We start from the raw sequence: 27231 nt of genomic DNA, 5'->3' as shown, positions 1-27231 counted from the left end.
CTTCCAGTCAGCTGTAAAGGAAGAACAGGCCCAGAGGAGCATGGGTGTGAGTTTGTGCTGCACAAAGTACTTAACCAGGGTTGTCTGTTGAGAAAGAGGCAAGGCTATGGCTCTACACTAATTTTGTACTTGCAGTATTAATGTCAAGAGGAGCTGGGAAGCAGTTTCTACCTTTGGCATTTTGAAAGTCTATTCAGGTAATTGCATTTTGTATACTAAGGAATTCTTTTATACTTAATTAATTCTTTGAGGATTTTATACAATGTGATTGTATCATACACCCAATTCTTCCCAGGTCTACCCTTTTCCTTACTGACCCAATTTTGTGAGGTTGTTTTTGGTTTTGGATTCATTTTAACTCGTCAAGACCAATTTGTGCTGCTCAAATATGGTTGGATGTGTGTTCTTCCAAGGGAGCATGGATGACTTACTAGAAACTATACTCTTAGAGAAAACTGTCTCTTCCTCTCCCGGTACCAAATAGTTGCCAATAACTCCCCAGCTACTGGTGTAACATAACGCCAGCTTCCCTCTCCCAGCTGAGATTTGGTTTGGCATAGGCACACACTGTGAGAACAGTGAGTTCTTATGTGCATCTGTCTTCCTTTGTCCTTAAGATAATCTCTTCTTGGAGTCATCTCCCTGCTCAGGTTTGTACATTCTCTCTGGCAATAATTACTGAGTCTAGGGAGGGTGTACATTTGCAGTATACAAGAAATTATTAAGGGTCCAGAAGATCTTTGCTCCACTGTATGTGTGAAGAACTATTCAGTTATTTTTCCAAGAGCTGTTAGATTGTGTTTTATAACACAGTATGGATTAATATGAGACTGTAAACGACATGAGTCAGCTTCAAGCTTCATGTAAATTGAGAAGTAGATCTAAGCTCCAAAGGGAGAAACAAAACTCCCTGTAAATTCTTGAAGCACAGCTGGGCAGTGGTGGCACACACCTTTAATCCCAGCACTCGGGAGGCAGAGCCAGGCGGATCTCTGTGAGTTCGAGGCCAGCCTGGTCTACAGAGCGAGATTCAGGAAAGGCGCAAAGCTACACAGAGAAACCCTGTCTCAAAAATCCAAAAAAAAAAAAAAAAAAAAAGAAATTCTTGAAGCACATGTGAGACACATAGTCTCATGTGGAAACAAATATACACCATCTTTTCTAAGTCAACTTATTACCACTTTATCAAACTGAGAAATAGCACTTCAAGTAAACTGAAGATATAACAGTACAGAAGACTGAGCTTCTTTCAAAACACAATCTGTGCATCATTTACATAAGAAAAATGAATTTTATAAACCACTGGAGGGATTACCTTTGTACCCATATTGGGGTCTCACAACACCTGGAAGCCAGCTTCTGGAGGAACTAATGTTTCTGGCCTCCATGGGCCATAGCATTTATGTTCAAATACTCTCATGCAGAAACACACACACACAAACAATGCAAATAAAAACTAAAAGCTGTAGAAGCTGTACATTAATGTATGCTTATAATAAATCACAAGAATGTATTTTATGCAAATGATTCACTGATTAATATTTATACATTCCTTGTTTATATTAAGAAAATATACACACAGTTATTTTATTGACATAGTAGAAGACATAAAGTGTTTGAGGAGACATTATTTTATTCAGACCAAGAGAACTAAGAAAAAGAAAATGTTAAGGCAGGTAGTAGCTATTATGAATATACAATCTTGTTTACCATCGTGGCACAGAATAAGGATAATTATCAGACATATATGCAAATACTTAAAATTCGAAAGATCTTACAGCTTGTCTTGATTATAGCTTTGTTTCCTGTAAAGATAAAATTAATATACACATAACTATGATAAGGAGACTGTAAATATATATTTGTAATGTATAGTGGCCAGGCAATTACGAAAATAGAAAGCAATGGATGAATTTTTCTTTTTTGTATTTAGTATATCTGTTTATTGATAATCAGTAAGTGGAGAGTAGGAGTTTTGTTTTCTTTTTTTTTTTTCCTTTTATTTTATTTTACGTTATCATTCAGTTCTACGTAACAGCCACAGATTCCCTTGTTCTCCCCCTTCTTGCCCCCCTCCCCTTCCCCCCAGCCCATCCCCCATTCCCACCTGCTCCAGGGCAAAGCCTCCCCCGAGAACTGATATCAACCTGGTAGACTCAGTCCAGGCAGGTCCAGTCCCATCCTCCCAGATTGAGCCAAGCGTCCCTGTATAAGTCCCAGGTTTCAAACAGCCAACTCATGCAATGAGCACAGGACCCGGTACCACTGCCTGGATGACTTCCAAACAGATCAAGCCAATCAACTGTCTCACCTATTCAGAGGGCCTGATCCAGTTGGGGGCCCCTCAGCCTTTGGTTCATAGTTCATGTGTTTCCATTCGTTTGAGAAATCTCAACAGATACAAAACAATTGGAATAACCTCCTGTGTTCTATCAGACCACCATGGTTTAAAGTTAGATTTCAACAACAACAAAAACTACAGAAAACCTACAATCTCATGGAAACTGAATAATGCTCAACTGAATCACCAATGGGTTAAGGAAGAAATAAAGAAAGAAATTAAAGACTTCCTAGAGATCAACGAAAATGAAGACACCACATACCCAAACTTATGGGACACTATAAAAGCAGTGCTAAGAGGGAAATTCATAGCACTAAATGCCCACATAAAGAAGTTGGCGAAATCTCACACTAGTGACTAAACAGCACACCTGAAAGCTCTAGAACAAGAAGAAGAAAAGTCTCCCAGGAAGAGTAGACACCAGGAAATTATCAAAGTGAGGGGTGAAATCAATAAAATAGAAACTAAGAGAACAATACAAAAAAAAATTAATGAAACAAAGAGTTGGTTCTTTGAGAAAATCAACAAGATAGACAAGCCCCTATCCAAACTAACCAAAAGACAGAGAGAATTTCTTAAACATGGTAAAAGAGAGTATAGGAAATACGATAAAGGAAGAAGGAACTCTTTCCTTTAGTGTCGTTATTTTATCTTGAGTATCTGGAATTAACGTTCCATAAAGACTCAGAAGGAATTCAAACATCTACAAGTTTTGACACACTGAAATTTTTAACTACTATAATTGAATTTGACTACCCCTTCCAGTGTGCTTTCTGGAGTTTGTTTTAGACTTGTGGTGTGTGTGTGTGTGTGTGTGTGTGTGTGTGTGTGTGTGTGTGTAGGAGAGAGGGGGTGTTTATCTATCTGTCTGCATGTGTTTGTATGTGCATCCTTAGAAGAGAAAAATAACATGGGATTTCTCCTGTGTTGTTCCCCCTGATTTCTTTGAGTCAGTGTATGTCACTGAAACTGGAGCTTCTTATCATTTCCTAAAGGTTGACTGGTAGCCCCAGTGATCTTCTGTGCATAGGCCCATATGTATTAGGACAACTATTCTGCTTGATGTTGCGCAACATTTTACATTCTGATTGGACATTTGTATGCCTTCATTGAGGGATGATTTAATTAGGTCTTTGACTGTTTTATTTAACTGAATCGTGTAAGTTGGTACTATGGTGTAATTTCCTTATGTGTACTTGTGGCCTGCACTCTACTATGTGTTGGATATGGATTATTATCTTAGCACCCAGAGTGTCTCTCTCTCTCTCTCTCTCTCTCTCTCTCACTGTTTTTCTTCCTTTTTGTTCATTTGTTTTTTACATGGACAGTAGGAATTTGGATTTGGATCCTCTTGCTTGGAGAGCAAATGGATTTTCTGCTGAGCTATCTTCTAGCTCAAGTTTTAGTTCTTAAATATTACAATGAAGTGATATTAGTTGTTTAATTTTTAAAACTAGTAAAAAGAAAATCTAAGAACTCCACAGAATTTTTAAGCAGTTTGCCCTTGCCTCTGCAGTATAGAGCACCTCTAGAGAGCTGAGAAATTTAAGGTGAACTACTACAGTAATAGATCAGCCAGGTTAAAACTGCAACACATTTTTTGGGAAAGTTATGAATTAACCATAAAGATATATACAAAATTGACAAAATTTGATTTAATTAGTGCTTAAAATTGTTAAGTTTTACAGAAATAGATTTTAATCTGTGGTGTTTGAGAAAATGCCTCAGATCCCTAAGTGAAAATGGATTTCTACACAGTAAAGAACTTGAGTCTGAAAGCACGAATTAATGCACAGTTGTTTACAATGAAGGGATAGAATAAACATGTCTGTATTTTATGAAGTTTATATGAAGAATTAAGTATGTTTTTTATACTTTTCTCTTAAAGTGAGATTCTGGAACAAAGGAAACTCTGATCCCTTGACATGATTCAAGACCCAAAGCTACTTTCATAGATAGTGTGTTAGCAATTCTAGAGAAAAGCCCTTTGACCTTGGCCTTGGTAAGGACATGTTACTGTTTTAGATGTTGTACTGCAAGCTCAGAGTACAAAAGCAAAAGTATGCAAATACAGTTCCTGAAAACTGAAATGCTTCTAAAACAAAAAAAGTGCAGAGAAAACCTAAGAGGAAGGAAGTGTATAGAGACCATGCACCCTACAGAAAATTACATTAGTTAATCTTATGACTATGATAAAATACCTGAAAGATTTAACTTAGGAAGCCTGTTAGTTGCTTTTCTTTTGCTGTGATAAGATACCATAACAAAATCAATTTGTGGAAGAAAATGTTGATTTTAGCTTAGGGCTTCAGGGAAAAGTCTGTAATGGTGGAGGGATGCTGGCAAGGAGCTGGAGGAAGAAGCTGAGAGATAACATTTTAACCACATATAGGAAGCATAGAGAGGAACTTGAAGTGGAATAAGACTATACTCCTTTTTTTAAAACATTTTTTATTTAAAAATTTTTTTAATTCATTTTACATACCAACACAGATCTCCCTCTCATTCCTCCTCCCGCTTACTCCACTTACTTCCCCACAACTCATTCCGCCATTCCCTTCTCCAAAAGGGCAAGTCCTCCCATAGGGACAGCAAAGCCTGGTACATTCAGCTGAGGCAGGACCAAGCCCCTTCCCCCAGCATCAAAAATGAGCAAGGTGTCAAACCATTGGTAATGAGACCCAGAAAGCCAGCTCATGCACCAGAGATAGATCCTGGCTGCACTGTGAGAGGCCCCTCAAACAGACTCAGCTACACAAACATCTCCCTTATGCAGAAGGTCTGGTCTGGTCCCATGCAGGTTCCACCGCTGTTGGTTTAAAGTTTGTGAGTTCCTATGAGCTTGGTTCAGTTGTCTCTGTTGATTTCCCCATTATAATCTTGACTCTCCTTGCTCATATAATCCCTCTTGACTCTCTTCAACTGGACTCCTGGAGCTCAGCCTAGTGCTTGGCTGTGGATCTCTGCATCTGCTTCCATCAGTTACTGGATGAAAGCTCTATGACAACAGCTAGGGTATTCACCAATTTGATTACCAGGGTAGACCAGTTCAGGCACCCTCACCACTATTGCTAGGAGTCTTAGCTAGTGTCATCCTTGTAGATTCCTGGGAATTTCCCTAGCACCAGGTTTCTTCCTTATGCCAAAATGTCTCCATCTATCAAGATATCTTTCATTGCTCTCCCACTCCATCCCTCCCCCAGCTCAACCATATTGTTCCCTCATATTCTCATCCCCCATCCCCTACCCTCTATTTCCCCCCTCACCCCCAGTTTACTCATGGAGATCTCTGTTTCCACTTCCCAAGGTGATCCATGTGTCCCTCTTAGCGTCCTCCTTGTTTTTTAACTTCTCTGGAGCTGGGGGTTGTAGCCTGATTATCCTTTGCTTTACATATAGTATCCACTTATGAGTGAGAAAATACCATGTTTGTCTTTCTGAGTCTGAGTTACTTCACTCAGGATAGTATTTTCTAGTTCCATCCATTTGCCTGAAAATTTCATGATGTCATTGTTTTTTACTGCTAAGTAATACTCCATTGTGTTTATGTACCACATTTTCTTTATCCATTCTTTGATTGATGGGTATGTAGGTTGTTTCCAGGTTCTGGAGATTACAAATAATGTTGCTATGAATATAGTTGAGCAAGTGTCCTTGTTGTATAACTGAGCATCCCTAGGGTATATGCCCAAAAAAGATATCCTTGGGTCATGAGGTAGATTGATTCCTAATTTTCTAAGAAGTCATCATACTGATTTCCAAAGTGGCTGTACAAGTTTGCACTCTCACCAACAGTGGAGGAGAGTTTCCCTTGCTCCAAATCTTCTCCAAAGCTCAGAGTACAAATGCAAAAGTATGCACCATTAGCACAGACATTGAGAGCAAGGCTCTAAACTCTTAAAGCTGCCTCTAGTAATTTATTTCTTCTACCAAATATCCATGTCCCAAATGTTCCATAACCTCTCCAAACAGTGGTGCTAAATGTTTAAATACCTGAGCCTATGGGAAACATTTCTTACTTAAACCATAAAAAAGTAATAATTTATTTGGTTTATGGTTATGTTTTTTCCTTGCTCTAAGGCACATATCAGGTCATAGAGAGAGGTCTGGATGACAAGCCATAAGCCCCACATCTATAGTCCTGTAGCCCTACACCTGCTAGGTAAGGTATGTCTAAAAATTTCTAGATATTCCAAAACTGTGGCTCAATCATGTAACCAAATGATAATGCACATGAGACTCAGGGTGCTATGGATAATAATTCATATCCCAACCATAGTAGAGTGTAGCCCCCAAATGCATGTAAGAAATTTACGTCATACTACCAAGCCACATAACTCACTTTGGAAAAAAAAAAAGATCAAAGACCCGATTAAATCATTCATCAATAAAGGCATAGAAATGACCAAACAGAATGTGAAAAGTTGCTCAATATCAAGCTGAATAGTTGTCTTAATACATTTATAGAAAACTTCAACCTGAATTTCTAAAAGTACCAAGTGTGAGGATGCATATTTTAGTCATGCCTTTCTAGGGGAACAGACTCTGTAGATGAATATCTATTAAAAGGGATTTTATTAAATTGGCTTATATGATATGGTCTGGGTAGTACAACTACCCTTGTAACTTCGGCTCCAGGGAATCCGATGCCCTCTTCAGGACTTGTTGGATATCTGTACACTTACATGCACATAAGCACACACAGTCAAACACATTTATTAATAATCCAAAAAAAGGACTAAAAAGAGAGCAATAAATTATTTTAATATGACTTGCCTACTTGGAAATCCCAGGAAAATAAATTGAAAGCTATTAAAATTAATAATAGTTTTAACAAGGATCCAAGTCATATAATAAGTAAGCAAAATTAATATATTTGTGTATACAAGCAAGATAGATGAGAATATCAATTTTACCTCATACATAATGCAATGAAAATAAAATTATTTTGAAAGAAAGTTAATAAGCAATGTGCAAAACCTACATAGAGACAATTATTTGACTTTACTAGGAGTAAATAATGGAAATGAATGAATGAAAATTTTGAAATATAATATTAACTCTCTGAGAAGTTCACATGTGCATATAATGTTTTAAAATCATATACAACATGCATTCTTCCTCCTAACTCCTCCCACCTTTCATCTTCCTTATCTCTATTCCTCTTTAATTTTATGTTTTTCTTATTTATAGTTTACCAATTCCAGTATTTGTTTTGCATTACTTATGACTATTTTACCATATAACTAGAGCTTGATTGACCTACTAGGAGCAATACCCTTAAAGAAAACCAATTTTCCTTCCCTCCAAAGTTTTCAATTGTGGATAGTTCCTCAGCTAGGGTTGGGGGCTCATAAGCACCTCCCCCTATCATGTTGGGATGTTGACTGACTTGATCTTGTGCAGGTCTTATGCAGACAACCACAGCTTTAGGAGTTCATGAGCGGAGGGGTCCTGTCATATCAAAAATGCACTTTTTCAATTTGGTCATCCTTGACCATTGGATCTTAAAATCTTTCACAATGGTGCCTAATCATTAGCAGGAGGGGTGGTAATATTTGTACGAAGGCTCCTTTTGTGGCTGAGAACTTGATGGACACTTATTATTTGCACTTAGACCATTTATGAGTTTTTGCCCTAACTACCATCCCCTGTCCTTAGAAACTTCTCTGATGAGGTAAGTTCTGAGACCTGCAAGAATCTCTGGGTAGAGATATATGAATTTAGAGGGCACTTTGATACTATGCTTCTTTAGTAAAGTATGATTCCTTCCTGGGGCCTATGAGCTCACCAATCATGGCTTTGTGGCCAAATGTACAAGGCACAGATTTTCACAGAAAGTAAATGTTTATCCCTATTAAAATCTGTGCCAGTATTACACCCATTTTGCCATATCAGTCCTTGTTGTAGCTAACAGTACATTTCCTGGTAAGATGGTTGACAACTTTTATCCCCCTCAGAAGCCTGACAAGTACTTTCTTGTATTCTGAAAGTTAGGCAGCAGAGAAGAAGCTTCTGCATCAACACCGACTCTATTTTTTCCTATGTCCTATGAACAAAGTGAGTGGTATCTTTAATACCAGGGTCTTGCCATTAAATTCATATGGATTAATAAACAATGGCAACAGGCTGTATTGTTTAGAGGATTTCAGGGCATGTCTGACAAATAAGTCATAGAGTGTCTTAGTTATTTTTCTATTGTCATGACCAAAACAAACAAACAAAACAAAAAATATACGATGAATGCAACTTACAGAAGAAAGTGTTTTTAATAGGGGCTTACAGTTTAAGAGGATGAGTACATGACCATCACGGCAGGCAGCATGGCAGGAGGCAGGCTGGCACAGCACTTCAAAGACAAAGGCACTGAAAAGATTTAACAAGACATTACTAGAGAGCCAGGGATTGAAATATCATGTGTTTGTAGTTGTCATTCTCTGCAATTTTCAGCAATATTATAATATTCATTTTCTAAAACAAAGCAAAAACACATGCCAAATTTCATTCCCTACAAGGTAGGTTGCAGTTGCTTCTAATCCTATTTTATCCTCATTAACAAAATCTTTCTTCTGTGATAGGTTCATTTTTATCAGGGAAAAGAATGATAATAATAAGATATATTTTAGGTTTTGCCATTAAATATTAGAAGTATCCTCAAAGCAATGACTACATAAACTAGAAAATCTGCTTGAAAGCAAGAAGCTGAGCACAAGACCTCATTGCTGTGTAAACACACAGGATTGTGTATCACAGATTATAGAAATTCCTCTACTCTTTCATCTCTATTACAAGAAGGATTACTTCTATGCAATGCATTTTGATCTCAGAAGTTAATTCCATTTGATCTTTAGTTCATTCCATATTCTAGGATTATATGCCAGGTGTTGACATAAGTAAAATATTGAAGAGGAGGTGTGCATGGTCCTGAATAGAAATTTGGGCCTTAAACCTGGAAGAGATAGACCTCAGATAGCAATCATTGACAAAATGTAGGTGATAGTGAGGAAAGGAATCTATTTTATCAAGATTTCCATAGCTGTAATTGGTGGATAGTTTAGAAAATGCTTTGCCATTGTGGTTCTCTGTAATTCTGATGTTTCTTCCCAGGAATGTAAATGCAAATATGAGTGGCAGACTGGGTATATCTTTATTAACTCACTTTCAGAGGTGGGAAGTGATTTGGGCAGGGACAACATCTGTGCATCATCATGAGGCTTCTACATTTCATCAAATGAAAATTAATGGCAATGTCTTGACATGCTTTGCCTTGTGTCTTTTCATTTCTAGTAAGGAAACTCCTGTCAAGCCCCACTCCTCCCTCCCCTGTGTTTCTCCCTGAAGCACTATCCGTGAAGATTTTCTTTCCCTAGTAGTGAAACCCTTCAAATTATAAACACATACATAGCCCAGACTGTTAAGGTGTTTGTGTGAGCTTCACCCAGGTGCTTAAATAAATTGTTTGAACAGTTGTCACAGAATGAGCCACAAATTGACTATCAGTGATGACATAGTTAATGCTGTGAGCAGAAATCCACTTAGACTCTAATAATCCACTAGCCTTCCTTTTCATGCTCATTATTAAATATTTTAGTAAAATTTTGTAAATTAGCATAATTAAGAGTTCAGTTGTTTGCACAGTCCATTTTCAGGCTTGAGTGAGGATATTAATTTTAAAGTTCTATATTCTGAGGTCATGATTGAACTCTGCAGCTCAGTGCCTACTTCTTCTATCAAATAGGCTAATAAAAATATAGTACCCTGTAGTATAATCTAGTGTATGATAATGTAGGACACTGAAGAATAATTGATGGTGACTAGATGATGAATTGCCTATGAAACTCACAGAACATGATATGTATATTATATAAAGAGTTCAGCATATAATAGATATGGTTTCTAAAGCAGTCATTATGCAATAAATGTAAAACTGTTACCTTGCTTTAGGACACAGAGAAGAAATGTAACCTGTGCTAGAGAATTTGGGAAATCACACTGCTTATTTTTCTGTTACTTTGTTAGTGTACCTAGATAAGAAGTAACTTTGGTGAGTAAGGATTTATTTAGAACTGGAGTTCTGGAGGGGAGTAGAATCTGTCATAATTTGAAGGCCAAGAGGCCAGTCAGGCACCCAGGTAGTCAAGTGAGGAGAGAACAAGAAGTAGGGCAGGAGCAAACAGGAAGTAGGGGCAGACTATAACACTTCAAAACCCATGTCCAGTGATATACTTCCTCCCTCAGGGATCAATGTCTTAAATGTCCCAGAACCTTCCCAAACAGTGTCACTAACTGGAGACCAAATATTAAAAATACCTGGGCTGTGTAGGACATATCACACTCCAAAACCCAAAAAAGTCAAATGTGGAGAATTGATAACACTAGTTATAGTTATATACTATCCTGCATTTTCATAATTATTCCCCAAGGCACTCTGTCCTGTCCTGGCATCATGATGAACAATGTGCATCTCTGCCTTGTGAGAACAGTTGATGATGCAACTAACTCATTGCAGTAGAAGTATGAACTAACAAATTATTATGCTCTGATCTCAGCTCTTGCTGATACTCCATTTTACTCCCAGTGCCCCTTGATAGCCATGTAATTTTGTTACTCAGGTAAAGTCTTCAACAGGAGACTCTGAGGTGACCTAACATTAGTTTGTGCTTCCAGTTTAGGGCAGAAAGCCTTCTGGCCAGTGCTGAGGCGCCAACCTGCAGAGTGGGTAGGGGAGCAGAACGAATCTGACTTCTGTCAGGCTGGGTGAGGCTAATGTTGAACTTTAAAGGTGGGGGAGACGTTGATCTTTATAGCAGTAATAAGCATGTTTCAAGAGATGAAAATAACTTTGAAAAACAGAAATAGCCAATATCAAATAGAAATTTCAAAATGCAGAAAGTCAAAGTGAGTTTGGCTTTGGCATATTTATGGCAAAATAGATGAATTACCAGATCAGTTTATGCAAAGATCAAATTATATTTAGATATCTGAGAAAATATAATAGAGAGGATTTTTCATACAAAATATTGTCAGTTCATTATTCTTGCACATATTACTTGTAATGCTAATTATAGGTTACAACCTTTCAGAAATCAGAGAGAAAAAGTTGGTTACACTGAGAGACAGATGGAGTGCAGTGTAGAGGTAACTCACACAGTGGCCCTAATGTCAAGTTCTAAGCCATGTTAGTCATCAATAGTGGCTTTGTAACTTTCCTTAGTGTATTTGATACTCTGTATATGTGTATATGTGTGTGTTTGTATGTGTGTGTGCTTGTATGTTTATGCACTAGTCCGACATATAATTAATATAATATATATGTTACAGATCCTCTATTTGTAAACTTTGATTTAGCCTAGAATCAATGCATTAAAATCCCCAAATCCCCCAATTAGCTCCACACCAGAAAAGAGGAGAATTTGACACCTCTTGTCCTCCTGTGGTTCCCCAGTTTGATGCTCCTAGGTACAAGCACTAGTGTAGCTAAAGTTTTCTCTAGTCCTGCCTGGCCCACAGTCAGGACAAATCTCTCTTACCTGCCAGTCCTGCAGCCACTCAGAACCAACTGAGTAAACACATAGAGACTTATATTTGCTTATATACTGTATGACCGTGGCAGGCTTCTTGTTATCTAGTTCTTATATCTTAAATTAACCCATTTCTATTTATCTATAAGTTGCCACGTGGATTGTGGCTTACTGGTAATTTTATATCTCGCTTCCTCTGTGTCTGGCTCAAGATTCCTGTTTCAGCCTTCCTGTTCCCAGAATTCTCTTCTCTCCTTGTCCTGCCTATACTTCCTGCCTGGCTACTGGCCAATCAGTGTTTTATTTATTAACTAATCAGAGCAACACATTTAACATACAGAACACCCCACAGAACACTAGAGCTCCTTACAACTAAGTAGATTCAGCTCATGTAAGAAGAGTAGATACTACACTAATAGAAAAAGAAGGGACTCTTAAATCCTTGTGAACTGCACACAACAGGACTTCAAGCTGCCTCCCAGCACCCTAAGAGAATGTATGATACTGTGGAGATGATCTTCCAAGTGTGAGATCCATTAGAATAGTGGTTCTTAAACTTCCTAATGCTGCAACTCTTCAATACAGTTCCTCATGGTGTGGTGACCCTGAACCATTAAATTATTTCATTGTTACTTCCTTACTGTAATTTTGCTACTATTATAAAATATAATATAAATATCTGATATGGAGGATATGCAATATGCGACTCCCAAAGGGGTGGCAACTCACAAGCTGAGAACCACTGTACTAGAATGAAATGTTTGCACCAGGGAACTTCTTTACCTGGGCTGGGGGTACTACTGAGATATATTATAATGTTCTTTGGGGAATGAATTATCACATAGAAGTCACTTCGATGTGTTCTTGTAGTTCCTCAAGACTCCATACTAATGCCTCATGATGTCCATGTAGAACCATAGCCTCTGTGGTCTATGCTGGTGTCTAGATACAAGGCAATTGGACTTCTTTTGGTATTGTACCTGTTATAGTACTTGGTGGATTAATTCTGAAATTAATTAATTAATTAAAAGTCTCTGCTTTTAACAATCTGTGATTGTTATCCATAGTGTTCCCTGGTGTCCTCACTCCCTTTTCTTATAGAGAGAAAGTGGAACAAGAAAAAACAAAAGAAAATGCCCTTTACTTCTAAGAAGGGTCTGGGTGCATCTAGATGGACATGTAGAATGGTAACTGGGCAGAATACTCATTCAGTACACTACTCAAGCCCTGTCGTTTGAGTGGCTTGTCCTAAGTGCACATGAGTCTGTCCCACCCTCTTGGTATGTTCTCACATGGTGTTTTCTTGTCATTTCAGATACCTCAGATTAGTTATGCATCCACGGCTCCCGAGCTTAGTGATGATCGGCGCTATGACTTCTTCTCTCGAGTTGTCCCACCTGATTCCTTTCAAGCTCAGGCCATGGTAGACATTGTAAAGGCCTTGGGCTGGAATTATGTGTCTACCCTTGCATCTGAAGGAAGCTATGGAGAGAAAGGCGTGGAGTCCTTTACACAGATTTCCAAAGAGGCAGGTAGGAAGTGATTGTATTGTTAAACTTACTATACTCTTCAAACATCCCTGCTTTGCAAAGTTTTCTTGAGATATTATTAAGTGAACAATATACATAATCACCCCCATTCCCTTGATCTTACATTCCTTGAGTCCTGTGACTGCATCTTTGAGGTCTTTATCTACAGCATGTTGTTACTTTTGGAGAGATTTTCAAAGGTGTGAAATTTCAGCCCCTTAATACCAAGAGATGATATGAACAGAATAAACACTACAGTGGGTGCCTAAATTCTGCCCAAGAGATGTAGAGGATAACTACTATCTGTTTATAGACAGTGAGACAATCTGGCTGCCTGTGTCCATCCATGATGTGAGTTTCTTCTCGGTCTCTCTCCTAAGTAGGAGAACTGTTTAGAATTATATGAACACCATCACAAGGCCACCTTGATTTTATAAAAGTATTTGATGCCTTTGAATGACTTGGACAAAACAAGCAAAACTGACTAAGAGATAGAATGCATTTAGGCAAACAGAGCGTAAACTTGAGATTGCTTTCAGAGAGTCAATTCTAGTTAGCAGCACTTACAAGAGATTTATTTAAATTTATTAAATTTTTTTAGTGGTTGGCTAATGAGCTTAATGTTTTATGTATATAATGAACTTGGGAATTCCTTTGTGGTTCTTTTTATGATACTCCCTTTTTAATGGGATCTCTTGAAACCCAGGCTATTCTTGAACTCACTATTTAGCTAAGGATAAACTTCTGCTCTCCCTATTTCTGTCTTCTAAGTGCTAGAATTCTAGTTGCCCACACCTTGCCTGGTCCTATGAAGTTATGCTAAAGTAAAACAATCAATTTTGTGTATAAGAATTGTATGCAATTGAAATGGTAACTAACTGGTGTAGTTGGCTGACAGTGAATGAGCAGAAGGTCCATTTCATGAGGAAAGATATCATTCATCTTGATGAAAGGAACTTGAACAACACCCTTCACTATAGATATACTCAGAGGATGTGGCTGATAAACCTGCACATGAGGGCAGAGGAAAGCTTCTTTGAGAATCTCATATTTTTAACTCCCACCACAATCACTTGATGTAATTTTAAGTATCATTGGCCATCTGGGTCCTTCTTACTTTCTGCCTTCGGACTGAGATACTCCTGTTTGTAAGTATCCCTGGATGGCCCTTATTAATCACAGACAATGGTCATCTAAAATATCATTTCTAGGTTCAGGCAGGTTTGCAAACCTCCCTTTGTTGTGTTGGCTTTGCCTGGTGTTTGTAGTTGATCATCCCACAGCTCTAATCACATCCCCAAGACTCTCACTGGAGAACATGTGTCTCTCATTCACTGCTGTAACTATTGTGGTCCTAAGGGGAACAATGCCTGCCATAATTCAGTTAGAAACCTTCAGATCTGGCAGGAAATTCTAACTCTGTCCTTGTGTCAAGCGATGATATGTAGAATTCATTAGCAGTACATTTCATGAGTCCCCAAAGAGATACCTAATCATTGTAATGACTATTTTTATTCCTTTCTCTGTCTCTTCCATTCTTGCTTTGATCAAAATAAGGTTGACATAGAGAAATGTCTAAAGTATCTGAATAGAAATAAGTACGTTAGACAAGGTCAAGAGACATTGCATGTAAAATAGCTCAGAAATAAAGCCTGGCGACCATCTTGAAACATTTAATTGCTAAAAAACATTCCCAACTTTAACATTGAACTTTGTATTAGATAAAGCAAAGAAAATGCTCATCATTCTTCCACAAAATCTCAGTGTTTATATGGTCACTATCATGTTGAATATTTAGTTAAACAAAACTGCTTTTCTTGTTTTGGGATCAAGATAAATTCATATTCTAGGACATTATAAAAGACTATATTCTGTAGACAAATCTCAGGGAGATAATTATATGGTTGCTATTCCGGGTGTCATTGGTCAGAAGCATAAAATATGATATTAGAATTTCTTATATAATGCAAAAAGGAATGACTGGTAATATTGTAAGCATGTTCCAGACTATGCATTTAGCTAGCAAGGTATTGAGATGCTCAGCTAAAAAACAAGACTGTGTCCAGGACAGTCATTTCAAATATAATATTTCGGCCTGAGAACATACCCCTTGAAGACCACCTGCTGCTGCATACATAGGGGAAGACGTGAGAGTTTTGGGTGACATGTTATGATTAGTTCTATGTGTTGTGGTATTCAGAGAATGGTTATAAGATATGTGTGCTATGTTGCCAGTGTAATTAATAACAATAAGTTCAGTATGTGCATCATAGATACCCTCCTTCTCTGATAAATAAGGAGAGAGAAATGAGAGACTGAGGGAGAATTTATAGCTTACTTGATATGGACTAAGTTTATCCACTGTGACTTAGAGAAAACATGAGGTTAACAGTTTATTTAATTGCTATGGGGTTACTTTATTTCTTTGTGTGTATATACATTCACTTGTGTGTGGTATGCAAGCATGTATGTGTATTTTCATATGTAAACATACATGTGGGGGTGTCTCTCTGTCTCTCTCTTTCACTGTGTGTGTGTGTGTGTGTGTGTGTGTGTGTGTGTGTGTGTTCTCAAAATTGACATCAGGCATCTTTCTTGATTCTGTACTTTATTATCGAGGAAAGAGGAAGGATCTCTTGCTGAACCTAGACCTTGGCAGTCCCTGAGAGTCTAGTTAGGCAGGTAGCCTTGAAGATATCTCTCTCTGTCTTATGAGTGCTGGGATTACATGAAACTGCCACCCCTGCCCAGTTTTTACATGAATCTGGGATGTCCACATTCCTCGCATTCCAGTGCTTTATTCTTTCAAGCATCTTTCCACCCCCTTCGTTTCTGTAGACTTCTGATGGTATAGCTTCCTACTCATAATGTGATTTCAGTATTTAAAGACACAGGCATGTATTGGACACTGTCATTTAGTACAGCTTCTAATCAGGCTGCTTTATCTGATAGCCAATCAAAGAAACAGTGATGTGATACATTTGAGCTTTGAACATATTAATTATATTTAGAATTCTGGGATGTGTACTTGTTAGAGAATTTGGGAAAATTTTCTAGTGGAACATCAAATATCCACTTTATTTTTCATCTACTGACACTAGAATATGACCTGTAAAAAGACTCAAGACATATGTGTATACAAGTAAAGTGTTATGTCATAGAAATAAGCAGTCCACTTATATGGTATCAGAAAGACCTGAATTTGAGTGACAGACTCTCTTACTTCTGTACTGTGAACATTTGATACTTGATTTACCATTTCAGTCCTCAGCTTCCACACAGAGAGAATGAGATTTACGAAGGTTGCTTCACTGTGGTGATGTAATACATGAGATGCTGTACTGAGAAGCAGTTAATACCCAGAAACACCTGGCTATTAGTGCACCACTCTAAGTCCCTATAAATATTTAAATTTGAAAAGTTTGAAAATGACTAAAATAGATAGTCTTTTAGTCATAATTGCAAATTATGTTGGTAGTAGAGTTACTTCTCTTAATAGGTTTTTACCATATAAAGAAGAGGAAAAGAAATTAGCTAGAGTCACACACACACACACACACACACACACACACACACACACACACACACACACACGGGATTGGATATATTTTATATGTACAGGCTTCAATCTGGAGGAATTAACTTCCATGCTTTTAAATAGTTTGGTTCTGAGAATTGTCTTTCTTCTTGTTTATTTTATTTTTATTTTTCCTTTTTTTTTCTTCTTCCTTATTTTTTTTTTGAAACAATGTTTCTCTGTGTAGCTTTGGAGCCCTTCTGGAGCTTGCTGAATAGAGCAGACTGGCCTCAAACTCACAGAGATCCACCTTCCTCTGCCTCCCCAGTACTAGGATTAAAGGTTTGTTGCCACAATTGCCTGACATTACTCTTTTTTGTATTTTTTTTTTTTTTCATTTTAGAATGCTTTCACCATAAGTTTTCAGGCATCCTTAAGCCTAAGGCAGAGGCTACTCTAGGAGGGAAGCATGTCCCCAGTGCTCAAAGTAGCAAAGCAAGGTTGAACTCTTTGGTATCATTCCCTGGTAAAACAAATGAAGATCATTTCATTGGAGGGAAAAAATCCACACTTAAACAGGGTTCTTTAAAATATTTATTTATATGTGTCTAGGGGTTTTGCCAGCATGTATGTGTGCCCAACACACATGTTCTGGTTCCCTAGGAGGCTAGAAGAGGGTATTAGATCCCCTGAGACTAGAGTTACAGACAATTATAAGCTGCCATATGGGTGCTGGGAATCAAACATGAGTCCTTTGATAGGGAAGCCCGTGTTCTTAACCACTAATTCATTTTTCAATTACCAACAGGGATTTTTCACATGGAAGATTAGGCATCTTTTCTTCTAAGTTGTAAAAGTAAATGCTAACAACCTTTGTCTTGGACTTGGTTTTGGGAGATTTACGTAAGTATAGATACTACATCATGCTGAGATTTTAAAGAAAACTTTAACATGATTTTCTCAGATGATGACATTCTTGTAAAATAGTCACATTTGCATAAATGGCCCTGCAATGGTTACTCATGCAGTGTCAACAAACGCTGTTTTTTTGCTTAAATATTGCAGGGAACAACATAAAATTCATTCGCATTATGCAAATTAAAAAAAACAGAAAATATTCCAGGCCAGTGTGATAACCTAAATGGCCTCAGTTTCAGTTAAAGACTCTATTTCCCAGGTGAAAGCCAAGGTTAACGTTTATGATAGTGTGCAGCACAAGTCAATACCAGATTGTTTGGAGTACATTATATTCAAAGGTTGGAAGAGAATTGATTACATCAAACAGTAACAGCCTTGTAGACAGTTTCTAGGAGAATTCAAAGATAACTTCTTTATAATATTATCATATAACACACAAGAATTAACATGTTGTTAATCACACAATGTTAAGCTGATACTTGTCAACTTTTTAAAACCTAAAACAAACTGTTTGGACTAACCTTTTGGTATTTAGTAGTATTTACTGGAAACTCGTGCTTCATTTGGTATTATACATTAGTTATTTCCAACAGAAAAAGACATTTTTATATGTAGGGGAGAAATTTCATGCAGCCTGACCAATAAAGCAAGAACTATAGGCGGCTCGTGACTGCTGAACAAGGGAAAATTAGTTTCCCCAGGGAAGTGCCTCCTAATTGTGATCCAGTACGAAGTGTTCATTCAGCCCTGAAATCTAAGTTACATATAAGCAACACTAAGCAGAGTCAGCAGATTCTGTCCATATATTTATGCATTTGCATGTGTATAGATGTAGCCATGATAATCAATGAAAAAGAGGCAATGAACTTGAGATGGAGTGAGGGGAACACATAGGAAGGGTTGGAGGGAGAGGATTATGGGATGACTAAAGGGAGGACAGAGATGGGGAGTGATCATGTAAGTATAGCTTAATACAAATAAAAATGTAAAAAAAAGTATCATTATTTAGAGAAATTAGAGATCCTCTTTGAATTTATCACTATACCTGCTGAATATTCTCTGTTACGTTCTTTTTGGGGTCATAAATGCATAGCCAGTGATTTTATTTAGCTACTTTTCAGCCTTAAGACTTAGACCTCGAGAATGTGAATTTGCTCATTATGGATTTTTAGCCATTTATTTATGTCTCTGTGTAGTGGATAGTGTGTAGTGTGTGTGTGTGTGTGTGTGTGTGTGTGTGTGTGTGTGTGTGTGTATTCCTGTGGAGCCATCCAGGTTGTTTTTAAGACAGATTCTGACACTACCAATTGAAGCTTTCTCTGATGAGAGGGGCACCCTCGCCAGGGATTCCCCTGGGATCCTCCTGTGTCCAGTCCCCAGTGCTAGGATTACAAGCACCTGCCATCACGTTCATTTATTTACTTAAACACTAAGTGTACAACTCAGGTCTTCATGCTTGCACAGCAATCACTTTCCCAGCACAGCTTTCTCTCTCTTCCCCCTGCCCACGATGGAAATTTATAGCATTGCCTAGCCATTTCCTTCCTGGGTGCAGTACTTGGACCCATGGTCCCTGTTTCTGATCATCAGGGCCAAATCAAGCCTGTGCTCCTGGCATCCAGCTGAATTCCTGGTATGCAGAAGACATACAACCAGTATTCACTAAGAAGAAAGGGAAGAATTGCAATTCTTTATCTTGTCCGTAGGTGGGAAACAAAGGTATCACTTAGCAAGTTACAATTTTTCTTCTACATCCTCTCAAATTCATACCTATATCTCTTTGCTCTGGCTTGTTACAGGTTCTTCCCTCTGGACATTTCCATTGAAAACCAAGTGTTATGGTGTAAAAATGTTACAAACATCATAATTGTGAGTCTTCAAGTTTGAAATAGTTAATATCTACATTTTATGTTTTGTTTAGACAGAGTCTCCCATGTAGCTCTGGCTGGCCTTGAACACCTTATGTAGAAAAGGCTAGTCTCAAACTCAAATAGTTTGTCTCTGGGGTGCTGAAATTAAAGTTTTATACCACAATACCTGTCCTAATATCTACATTTAGTATAGGACCACTAAATGCCTCACAAGGTAGGTATCTGTGTAAATATTGAAAAGTTGGTAGCCCTTTTAAATACATCATTGTAGAAAAGAAACAATAACAACAAATTAATTCTAAATGATAGTATTGAGGTACAAGCATCCTTGCTTTCTTATGTGGGTGCAGAGAATTTGAACTTAGATCCTAGGACTTGCACGGCATACATTCTTGTGCAACATTCACCTGCTAAGCCATCTGCCCAGCCTAAGAATCCTATTGTAGACAACAATGTATGCAGTTGTTTCTTTAACAACACAGGGTGTTCCAGTCTATGTAGGTATGCTAATGTCAAATGATGATTGTTTGCAGAAGTTTTCAGAAGGGAGCTTGCCTGTGTATGATGGTAAAGCTAACAACACCCGATATTAATGTTCCTAGCCTCACAGTAGTTTACACTCTGCTAACCAGGTATAACCACTGCAGATGAATCAAGCTTCAAGGATACAACTAGCAAGACCAATGAGAATCCCATTTTATTGACACCAGCACTGACCACAGAATCAGTATCTATTTATACTAGCAGATGTGGAATCCAGCATCAGTTAGCTACAGTCATTCAACCTCGGACTTCTTATGTCTAACAGAGTCTACAGCAGCACCAAGCCAGCCTGCTGATGGCTCTGATTCTGGCAGCCTGGCTTCTTTCCCTGTCTACCAACACTCTCATTTAGGTTCTCTAGCCTCCCCAGTGGCTCAATAAATTGTCCAACATCTTTTAAATAATGTCTCTGCTTAATTAGGCATGTTCATATTTTGTTTGTCCACAACCTTCATTAACACAGGTAATGAGGGGCTGTCTCTCTTCTGGTTTTCTTAACATCCCACATGTACCTCTGTCACAGAATGCTTGCCTTTCTTCATTCCCATTTCCTCTCTCATTAGAGACAAGTTTATCAAAGATAGCATTGTTGCTGGAGGGCTTCTCTTCAGGTTCCCCGCAGTCCCACAATACACTTATAAAATAATCACTGAGATGCTTATATCACTTATAAACTGTATGGCCGTGGCAGGCTTCTTGCTAACTGTTCTTTTATCTTAAATTAACCCATTTTTATAAATCTATACCTTGCCACGTGGCTGGTGGCTTACCAGAGTCTTTACATGCTGCTTGTCCTGGTGGTGGCTGCAGTGTCTCCCCCCTCAGCCTTTCGCTTCCCAGAATTCTCCTCTCTCCTTGTCCCACCTACTTCCTGCCTGGCAACCTACTTCCTGCCTGGTCACTGGCCATCAGTGTTTTATTTATATAGAGCAATATCCACAGCATAGCATATTGTATCTGACTTGCAATATTGTTTATTCAGAATAGTGCCCAGTACAAGGTGGGATCTTCTTTTAATTTTTATTATTTTATTTTTTTTGCTCAGTGTGTGTGTGTGTGTGTGTGTGTGTGTGTCTGTATATGTGTGCACATGTGGTCATGCGAGTGTTGGGCAGAGGACAATTTTCAGCAGTCAATTCATCATGAATTCCAGGGACCCAATTCAGGTGGCCAGGTTGCATGGCCAACACTTTACCCACTGAGAAATCTTTAGGGACCAAGACAGGTTTTTAACATGTCAGCAATATCATTATGAACAAAAGGTTATATTGATGCAGTGGGACAATTTCTAATTCTGATTTTCTAAAATGACTATTCCTCTTTTGTGACAAACTGACTTCCTAAGAAGACAGCCCTGGAACAGGAAGCTAAACCATGCGTATTATGATCACACAGTATATACCTGAAAATCTTAATTGCAGTAAGCAGTGTTTATGAATTAATTTCATGACAAAAAAAAATTCTTGGCTTTCAAAGAAAAAAAAAAAGAAGGAAAGAAATTAATATAAACTGAGAGACGTTTCAACACAGGTCTCTGGGAGAAGGTAGATACTTACCTGACGGCAAAATTAAAGTAGAAGTTGGACAGACAATGTTGTCCAAAGTGAAGCAGTAGAGGACATTCTAGGAAGAGGAAAGCATGACTGAACTCCAAACACTATTGGCAGTGTTTGAAATGCTCAATGCCGTAAGAGGAAAACCAATGGTTTGAAAATGATAAGAACTGGATGAATGTAATCCCAGATCTCTTACATGCAGCATGCTTACCATTTCTGAAAATGAGAAGATATTTGAGGCCTAAGCTTCAGGTTCTGGCTCTAACTCCATAGGTAACTCACAGAACCAGCAGACAGCTCCTCTGAATTTTGAAGACACCAGTATTTATTTAAAAAAAACTCATGTCTTTTGGTTCAGAAAATTCCTAGATATAAATCATTCTAATTGCTAAGGATGAGCTCCTCCAAGCAGTCAGACTGTCACTGTTGGCACAGGGTCAAGAAATAGATAATGACAGACTGCTACTGTGACATGAGAGAAACAGACAGTGGACACACATATCTCAGCAAGCCCCTCTCCATTCCCACCCACCTCACAGCACCTGAAAGCTGTAGGGTGGGGGTGGAGGACTGAAAACATCTGATGGTAAAGAGGAAGTCCTCCTTTGCTGCCTGCTTGCCTCGGATGACCTCCTGATATGTTTACTAAGAAAGGAAAGAATGTGAGATTTTTATATGGAGAGCATAACATAGAGGGGGAGAAAGCAGGCTTGGTTCTAAATAGACGAGCAGATAACCAAATATGGAGAATTCTGTTGTGCAGTAGAATTTCTTGGTCAATTGAGGAGGGAAGGAAGAACCCTGTGCTAACTTCCTGAAAAAGTGACTATACTTTTGTTGTAACTTCAAAACCAGTAATTTTAGAATAAGGTGTTTACACTTTCCCCCTATCTAATGAGGCTGTATACAATCTTTAAGATCTTCAAGTCCCTTTTCTCAATATTTACAAAATAAATTCATTGTAGGAGAGTCCTAGTTCTGAATTTCTGAAGGCTTGACAGAACAGATGCTAGCAAGAGATACATTTCTGAAAAAAAAAAATGCATTGGAATACCGATTTCCTTATAGACTAGAGAGAAGCATGTAGAACAACTTGTACTGATAATCAGATTTTGCAGCTAAAAGCTTCAGAGCTGTAAGAATTACTTAAATGTCTAGTATCATTAGAGAAGTACAGGGCAAGCAAAGTGTCCTCTACTTTGGCTTGGATTTAAGGATCTCCTTGGGAAAGTGAATTAGCTACAATGGCACTTACCAGCATTAGGGTTAAGAGAGAGCAGAGCATCCCCAGGGAAGACAGATTTCATTTAACATAGGTGCTCTAATCAATGCTTCATGGTTAAAAGGCTATGACAGACTGTTATTCTGGTTTCTGCTTTCAGAAGCTACCCAGGATGCTATTTGACTGCAGTAGACAAGAGAGATGGGGGAGGTCTGAACTGTACCTCACAGAAAATGCAGTGGCCATTAACATAGAGACAAGAAAATGGGCACTGGAATTTGCTGACTGGTCAGTTCTATCATTTAGACAGCTCAGTCCAAGAAGCATTAAATAATGTTTGATTGCTTACCATATCTGTTTACTGGCTTCATTGCTTTTCTAATTTATTTTGTATTTTGAACAACGTAATGCATGTAAATGCAGAGTTTTTGAGATTTACACAAAGAGATCTATTTTCTTTTAATTTGGCCAATGAAGCCCTGCTGTTAAATCTTTCAGGAGCTTATGGGAAATAATATGAAGCCCTGTGTGGGCTATATTAGCACTCTTAAGCAAGTACAGTTCAGTGAAGACACCAACAGTGACAGTAGCTGTCCTGAAGACACACCACAGTGGCTTACTGTGAAAGATTTTGACCTCTGTGCTCTATTGCTGTTTATTCACATTGTTTGTTGATCTTAGTTGAGTGAATTAAATACCTCACACTTAGTTTCAATCACCATTAGATAGTACTTTACCATTACCATAGTAATTTAGAGTTAGCATTAATTGAATCACAATTTCCGTAGAATTTTTTGAGATAGCATTACAGTCTTTACTCCATGGTATTAGGATTGCTCCATGACCCTGAAAAACTTGAGTATACATTTCACGATAGCAACTTACATGTAAGAGGAAATATTGAAGTCATCATCATCACAGAACCCTTATCTTGTAGTTAGTGTCAGTGGTCTTTTTAGATGTAACTAAGATTTTTAAAATTAGGAATAGGGTAGAGTTCAGTTCTTGAGTATTTGCCTAGGATGGATAAAACTCTGGATACCATTCCAGCATTGCAAAATAGCAGCATGTACATATAGTGAGTATATGTATTTTTACCTCACATGTATCACATGTTATTTTTGTAACAGTTGATACATGTTCTTTAAAGAGTTGTCAGAATTATGATGACAAAACTGATGAATAGCTTCTAAGTGCATCTGTGTAACTTTTAAAATATATTAAATATCAATATATGTACATATATCTAAACAGTATATATATATGTATATACACATATACACATGTACATGTATATACATAAATATATGTGTGAACACACACAATGTCTTAATGCTAGTGCATAAAGAAATTATTGATGCTTTTGACCATATCCTTTTAGAAGCAGATACCAATGCCTAGTTCTATATAAAAATCCTGAGTGATATTTCCCTCAAGCTTATACATGATAATGGGATTTGTGTACAATCTTCTCTCCACACTTTGGGGTGATCATAGTGTATTTTATCATTAGTCTGTTCTCCTTGAGTGTTGTGTTCAGCATTTTTCCGTGAGAAGTTCAGATAGCACCTAGAATGGTGGCCAGTTATAGATGGCACAGTCAATTTATAAATGGTCCACTGCTCTAGGGTCTCAATGTATGATTTTACATTTTAATACAATTATTTTAATTGAAATTTATTGAAAATATATTTTCATTCAATATATTCTGATCATGGATTTCTCCTCCTCACCTCTTTCCAAATCCTCAGCACTGGGCATCTCCACACCCATCCAACTCCACTCCTTTGTGTTATCTCTCTTTAGCAAACAAACAGGCAAGACAAAAACAAAAACAAAGAATTAAAAATAAAAAAGAAACTGTCTATTCTTTGAAGGCTTCACACATCTGTATAAGGTATCTAGGTTATATCCATCCACAACCACCTTTCTCCATCTTCTCCCAGTCTCCCCAGTCTACTTTATCCCATCTCCCTTCCAAATTCATGTTTTCTTTTTCTTTGTATCTATCAGTAATCCACTGAATCTAATTAGTGATTTCCATATTCACCTGGATGTGTTGCCAGTCACGCAGTATAAGCAAACTAGCAACATCCAAGCCCTAACGAAGAGTGAATTTATCTCCCTCAGCAGTTGTCAACTTCAATAACTCCCCTGATGAGGGTGGAGTCATAAGGGCCCCACTCACATCCATATTACTACTTTTCTTATATTCAGAAGTTTTTCTAAATTAAAAACATAAACAGAAAAAACTACAGTAACATTGTTAGAACACATATATGGCAATATTCACCACGTGCTAACTGAGAAATGGCTGCCCACTCATTGAGGAGGGATGTTCGAGCAAATGCTCTCTATATAGCTATGGGGTTTTTATCTCATGAATTAATGACCACAGGGAATGGTAACAAGTGAGTACTTAAATACTGATAGATGCAAGGGCTTGCCTAAAGGATCTAAAATGTGTAAGGACTAAGATAGGACAATGTTGTTTCCACTTATGAAAAAAACTGAAGAAAGAAAGATGGTTTTGGAGGTGTACAAGCCAGGAAGGAGAGAGTCTCTGTATTTACACTGAAATTCCATGATTTCTAGTTCCTTCAAAGAAGCCCTTCTCTTCCTACAGCCAGGGTCCCTGGGAGCCACAGTCCTAAGCTCACACTGTCCCATCCACACTGACCCTCCCACCATGCTGAAATTTTGACTGGCTTGATCTGCAGGCAATCACAATTGCATTACGTTGATCTGTGCAGCAACCATTTCCTATCCAGAAGTCGTCTGCATATGACAGCTCCCCCCCCCCCATCCACCTGATCTTTTATTCTTTCCATCCTCTCTTCCTTAAAGTTCCCTGAGTCTTGGATGGTAAAAGATTGGTGTACAGCTGAGTACACAATGTTATTTAACAATGTTATTTATACTTGTTGTATTTTAATGAATAGGAATCCACTAGTATTGTCTCTATATTTCTCTTTTTTTCACCCTTCTTTTCTTTTTTCAAGACAGGGTTTCTCTGTGTAGTTTTGGTGCCTGTCCTGGATCTTGCTCTGTAGACCAGTCTGGCCTTGAACTCACAGACATCCTCCTGCCTCTGCCTCCTGAGTGCTGGGATTAAAGGCATGCACCACCGCTGCCTGGCTTGTTTCTATATTTTTAAAGTGTGTATGTCACTGAACTAAGTGTTAAGATTCTAACCACAAGCCGGGTGTTGTTGGTGCACGCCTTTAATCCCAGCACTCGGTAGGCAGAGGCAGGCGAATCTCTGTGAGTTCCAGGCCAGCCTAGTGTACAAAGTGAGTTCCAGGAAAGGCACAAAGCTATACAGAGAAACCCTCTCTCAAACAAACAAACAAACAAACAAACAAAAAGATTCTATCCACAAAATGTGTGTGTGCGCGCGCGCACGCGCGCGCGCGCACACGCACACGCACACCTGGAGGTTGAACCCATTTCCTTGCTAGGCAGTTACTATAACTCTAAGCTATACACTTAGCTGTGAAATATTTCTATTTCTAGATAAAAATCTATTGTTGAGAAGGTGAATGAAGACACTGGTGGGTGGCTGTTATTGGTGGTAAAACACTAGAATTAAATCGTATTATAAGATATGAACATGAATGGAAGGGCCATGGGCAGCATGTAACTAAGAAATGAGGCCCCGTAATAAATATCTTTGCCAATTTTCTTTAGATTTCAGTGTTTTCCAAACTGCACTCCTCATTTTGTTTAAAAAATAGCGTCCATTTCCACATATAGTAAAGGTAAGGTTTATATTGAGTTTATTTTCTCTGTACAAATTCACTCAACCTTAGGTTACTGCATTCACATTAGATAAATGACTGTGGGCAGCAACTGGATCAATAGCTAGGATGTTTCTACTGAACCATCTGAGGTGGTTTGACTAGGCTCTTGACTGGTGATTATTATTTGCTACTTGGCTGGTGTCCACTCCCTTTAAATAGAAAACTCATTCCCATATCTATTATATGAAAACATAAAAACTTCTTTACAGCTCACTGTGTACAAAGGAACAGCATCAACCTTGAAGCTGGCCACCTAAGTGGAACATGTACAAGCCAGTTCACAGGAAAATAGCAACTACACACCTTTCCACCATGACCTTACCAGGCCCTAGAAGGGCAGACAGGTACCATGCACAATGGCAGTGGAATCACTGAGTTGATTCTATCCACATAACCTTTTTATTTATTAT

The 27231-nt window shown here is 38.1% G+C and overlaps 1 protein-coding gene across 1 annotated transcript in view; it reads left to right on the top strand.

Annotated features, from left to right (window-relative positions):
- Nucleotides 1-27231, top strand: part of LOC114689663 (metabotropic glutamate receptor 7) — a 468962-nt gene that overhangs the window by 276068 nt on the left and 165663 nt on the right. Inside the window, exon 2 of the mRNA XM_037198953.1 lies at nucleotides 13178-13394. Coding sequence (XP_037054848.1) covers nucleotides 13178-13394 — 217 coding nt within the window. The remainder of the gene's footprint in view (nucleotides 1-13177; nucleotides 13395-27231) is intronic.

The sequence above is a fragment of the Peromyscus leucopus genome, chromosome X (genome assembly GCF_004664715.2).
Source record: "Peromyscus leucopus breed LL Stock chromosome X, UCI_PerLeu_2.1, whole genome shotgun sequence".
NCBI lineage: Eukaryota > Metazoa > Chordata > Mammalia > Rodentia > Cricetidae > Peromyscus > Peromyscus leucopus.
Note: the sequence above shows the minus strand (reverse complement) of the source record. Positions and strands in the feature narration are given on the sequence as shown.